This window comes from Montipora foliosa, chromosome 1, assembly GCF_036669935.1.
Source record: "Montipora foliosa isolate CH-2021 chromosome 1, ASM3666993v2, whole genome shotgun sequence".
Taxonomy (NCBI): Eukaryota; Metazoa; Cnidaria; class Anthozoa; order Scleractinia; family Acroporidae; genus Montipora; species Montipora foliosa.
Genome location: NC_090869.1, coordinates 58,554,165 through 58,559,164, shown reverse-complemented (window position 1 = coordinate 58,559,164; position 5,000 = coordinate 58,554,165). Strand labels below are relative to the sequence as shown.

The following is a 5,000-nucleotide window of genomic DNA, read 5'->3' as shown; positions in this document are numbered from 1 at the left end:
GCTCTTAGAGGCGAAAACCTCTTCCTATTTCATTGCGTGCGTGAAGACAAGAAACTCGATCGTGTTAAATTACCATGTACTTCAGGTAAATACTGCTCACTTTGATTTCGGCTCGACGGGCGATAGATTGTTGTCGAAGTCCATTACTCGTCGCTTTTAAGATTCCATCGACTGTATATCCAATTTACTTGCCATTATTGAGCTTCATAAGGGTATATTTTGTTCAAAGATCCACTAAAACGCCATTCGCGTTACATGACTTTCGACGCCATTGCCGGTTAAGTTAATCGTTCTACTGTGTCCACCAGAGAAATCTACGCATTTCCCACTACCCTCTCGATCCTACGAAAATACGCTCAGAAGGCTCTATGCACAAAGTCACCACTTAGCTGGGGAGTGACAGGCAAGACTTTTACCGACACGGAAAAAAATAAAAAAAAAAAAAAGAAACCGAAAAATAAAAAAACGACGAAATTAAAGACAGATTCCGACTGGGTTTGCGGCAACCCAGTAATGAATTATTATACCCCAGTTAATGAAAATAAATGTTATTAAGGCATTTTCAGGTGTTTTTCAGTGTTGCTGGGAAAACATTATCTGTTCCTTTTTCCCAGCAAGACACACAAGAAATTTCCCAGCCAGCTAGATAAAATTGGTTGGTTTCCCAGCCAGCTGATCAAATTTATTTCCCAGCCAGGAATTCCGCGCGCTCTCAAATCCCTCGATCCAAAACGACCGAACAAAAGCGACAAAACCGGGACAAAACAGGTTTGTTTTTTCCGCAAGCGCAATCACTCTGACCAGCCGATGTATGTTTGTGACTACTCTCTGGGAGAGGGAAGGGGTTTTCCTTTTTTTTTTTTTTTTTTTTTTTTTTTTTTTTTTTTTTTTTTAGTCGTCCTCCTCGGTCTTCAGAGTTTCTACAGCCAGCTTGGGTTGAAATGCTAGAAAAAGTCAGTAATTCCCAGGCAAAACCTCTATCAATAACAAAATTTCCCAGCCAGCTCATCGAAACACCTGTATTTTTGCCAGCCAGCAAGATTCCTCTGGGGAACAGATAATGTGAGGAACAGATTCGTTGGGTGCCCCTGATAAACCAAAGCTATATTAACTACATACAATAAAAAAAAGAACTACAGTAGGTCACAATCAATTTAAAATGAGTATATGCGTAAACTTAAGATTACCCTTTGCTAATGCCGATAGTATGAGAAGCTAGTCTTCTCACAAATTGCTTCAAAGAAGTTTCTTCTTTATAAGAGTATACAGCAGATCATTACAATATTTCGCGCCAGTGAATTCAAAACGATTTCTGTAACAACTAGTGCGACATTTTGGTAGCGTAATGTTCAGATTGGACGATCGCAGGCCGTAGTCGTTTATGGAAGAGTTTTAATGTCTCTGACATTTACATATACTAAGGGGAAGGACTATTTAAGATTTTTAACATCACCGGATCTTTTCGAGCAAGAACCACCGGTAATAATACAAGCTTCAGTATTTTGAAGTTTTTGTAAATTAGCCATTTTTGTTTCACTCCAAACAACAGAGCAGTAAGTGAATTATGGTTATTATTATTGCCCTATATATCTGCATTAGGTTTTGGCAATTTTCAGAACTGACTTAACCCTTTTTAAAATACTTAACTTACTAGTGACCTTTTGTCTAATAGTTACTCAGTACGTGGGAATTCCATGTCAGTAAAGTGTTTCTCCATTTTAACACCGAGTCATTTCACCTCTAAGTAATTCAGTGTCATGCAAAGGAAGGGCGATACCCCCTTCGAGGCCAGCACTCTTTGTCTCGAGCCTATCACCATGCATGTAAAATCAGACTACAACGCATTTAGTAAACCTTTTTCTAGACCGCCAAGCAAGGAGCTATAGAGTTAAGATCGTCACACATTTTATGCTGCAAAGTTGGTAGATTACAACTCGAAAACGTCAAATCCGTGTCATCAAGAAATTATCTCGTGGCACCATACGTTAGACATGCAGAAATGTTATTTACATGAATGAGAAAGAGTAGCGAGCCTACAAGTGGAACCCCACACTTTTCCAATTTAAAAGCTTAAGCCATCGCAAGGCCATGTAGCCTGCCTGATTCTCAGACGGTCCAAGGTCGCTCTTGTCACGCACTATGACGAGAGTAGAGTGCGTGACATGAGCGACCTGGACTGTCTGAGAATCAGGCTAATGATGATGCTGAGGAAGAATAAAACATTTTTACTGAATTCGACTGAGCTAAGGTATGCGATAATAACCTATGTAAGCGAGCAAGTTCACCAGGAGCAGTCATGTAGCTCGCTGGTTTTAGTATCCGACCGTGTCACGGCAGCCGTAGGGTCGATTTCTCTCTTATATTTAAACTCTCCCATGCTTGCACATTTCAAGGAACATTTCCATCTCGGCCTTCAACCTCATTGCATCAAACTCTCATAAATTTGCACATTTCTTCATGTCAGCCTCACCCATACGTTGTTAAATGTTCACTTCACATTTTTTTTAGCTGAAAGATCTCTTTCAAGAACTTGAAAGCGAAATACTTGCTCCCGGAAAAAGTTCGCTGTCTGCATGATGATGACTCCAATATCCCAGAGTCTGTCTCTCATGAGCGCCATTCTGTGTATAATTGTTTCCATTCAGTGGAACTACGGTATCGTGACGGTTCTCAACTCATTTGCCATATTTGCAATGTAAATTTCTTGTGATGCGATAACTTTCAGAGGTCAGGTTACAGATTTCGAAGTAGCGATGCTACGAAGTAGTTTCTCTTCTTTGATAAGGCCCGGTTCAAACGTCGCGCTATCGTCGTGTCGAACTCAATTTTATTAAGTTCGACTTCAGCACGATTGCAGTGCGACAGTTGATTCAAACGTCGCATTTAATAGAAACTGACACGTCACCAGTCGCCTCTTATGAAGGTCAAGTCAACAAAGATGGCGGACACGGATTTATCCGCAGGCCAAGGAAAAAGGGCTCTCCTTTTGCGTAGAATTCTTGCAGAAAGACGAAGAAGGATGTTAACACAACGTGCTGTGCTTTCCTATCATGAAGCAAGATGGAAGCGCATACGTGTGCTCCTTCTGATCTTGTGCATTTTGCTCAACTCTCGAAACTCCAACAGAATAGTCACTCGATCATGCCGCCGGGTTTCAAGAAACACTGGCTGGTGGTTAAACGTTTGGAACACGTACTCTGATGCAAGATTTAAGAAGCTTTTTCGAGTATCGAAAGGTACTTTTCTGTTTATTCTTGGTCAGATTCGACATGATTTGGTAAGAGATACAGTTTGCGAGGAGCCAATTTCTCCCGAATGTCGTCTTGCTATCTGCCTCTACCGTTTAGCTAGGGGTGATTATTTATATACGATAGCTGAAATGGCCGGCGTTGGTGTTTCCACAGTATGCACGATTGTTAGTGAAGTTACTGAAGCAATAATTAACAACTTATGGAAAGATAGTGTAGTAGCACATTTCCCATCAGATGAAGCGCATATCAAGGAAAAAATGTTGGACACTGAACAGTTGTGGCAATTTCCTTGTGGATGGGGTGCTATTGATGGTTGTCATCTACCGCTGAAATGCCCTGCTGGAGGTTTGGAAGCTTGTAAAGAGTATTACAACTTCAAAAATTTCTACTCCATAATATTAATGGGAATGGTGGATGCAAAATATCGTTTTATATGGGCAAGCTGCGGATACCCAGGGAACTCCCATGATTCCACTATCTTTAAATCAACTAAATTATGGGAAGACATCACAGATGGAGAAATTATTCCACAGATAGGAAAGGATATTGGGGGTGTAACCGTTTCTCCCCTTATTTTAGGGGACTCTGCGTTTCCATTTAAACCATGGCTTATGAAGCCATTCACTAATGCTGTGCTTACACCGGTACAAAGTAACTTTAATTATCGCCTTAGCAGGGCACGTATGGTTGTGGAATGTGCCTATGGGCAGCTTAAGGGTCGATGGAGAATTCTACTGCGCAAATGTGAAAGTACCCCTGTGGAGTTGAGATCAGCTTGTTTGGCTTGTATTGTTTTACACAATATCTGCATCTCGCGTGGAGAGAGCCTTTCCAGGAAATTAGACCTAACAATTGATCCCAACTCAAATGAGATGAGAAACAGGGCAACTATTAGAAGGTTGCTGAACATGACTGAGTGTGAGAGGATTCCAGATACCAATCGTGAAGCCATCCGTATAAGGAACAGCCTTGCAGAGAAACTATGGTTGGAAAAGCAAGGGCATGGTGTTTCTTAGCTTAATTATGCTCACTTGGTTCTTAGCACTATTTTTAATCATTACTGCTGTTGTTATTGTTGATATTTTTTGACTTTTTGGGAGGTGAAGGGTAGCCTGAGGGTTTGATGGTGGGTCCCTCAAATAAGATGAAATTTGAAACCACTTTAAAAAGTTTGAGAACACCTGCCACTTCCAATCTACAAATAGTGAATGCCACTTTATGTTCCTTGAAGTGTTGCTTAGTAGTTGTGTTAACAATTCCATCTTGACTGGCATTTATGCTAAAAGGCCCACCCGTATAAACAAGTTAAATGTTTTGGGATTGTATAAAGAAGATTGAAAGAGTGAATAAAGAATTGAAGTGTTATGCTACATCCACTTTTAACATTAACACAATATGACATTAAGACAATATGTGGACCTGTGGATATGGATTTGCTGAATGTCAAACTGTTTATTTTAACATAACTACTTGCTTCTTTGACCTTACTTGAAGTTTTTTAAATATTAAAGTTACTATAAATATCAACCACACCAAAGTAGTCAATGGTTCATTAATCTAAAAATGATGTCCCGTAATGGCACAAACTATTTAAAGCATTTGAGCAAGGTACCTTCATGTCTTTTGAATCAAAACTAGAAGAAAGCAACTCAACATAGTTTTCAACTCAACTGTTTTCAAGCCAAAAATGAATCGCACGGCCTGTCACTAACCTACAAATTTCACATATGTGCAAACTGTTAAGCAAAC

General features: G+C 40.0%; 2 protein-coding genes across 3 annotated transcripts in view; both read left to right on the top strand.

The window, feature by feature from the left end:
- The window catches only part of LOC137979473 (adenosine receptor A3-like), a 60,495-nt gene that overhangs the window by 44,303 nt on the left and 11,192 nt on the right, over positions 1-5,000 (top strand). The gene's annotated exons all lie outside the window — the stretch shown is intronic.
- On the top strand, positions 2,756-4,276 carry LOC137979445 (uncharacterized). Its single transcript, XM_068826704.1, has one exon. It carries the CDS (start codon positions 2,918-2,920, stop codon positions 4,265-4,267), a length of 1,350 nt encoding a protein of 449 aa, XP_068682805.1. The 5' UTR covers positions 2,756-2,917; the 3' UTR covers positions 4,268-4,276.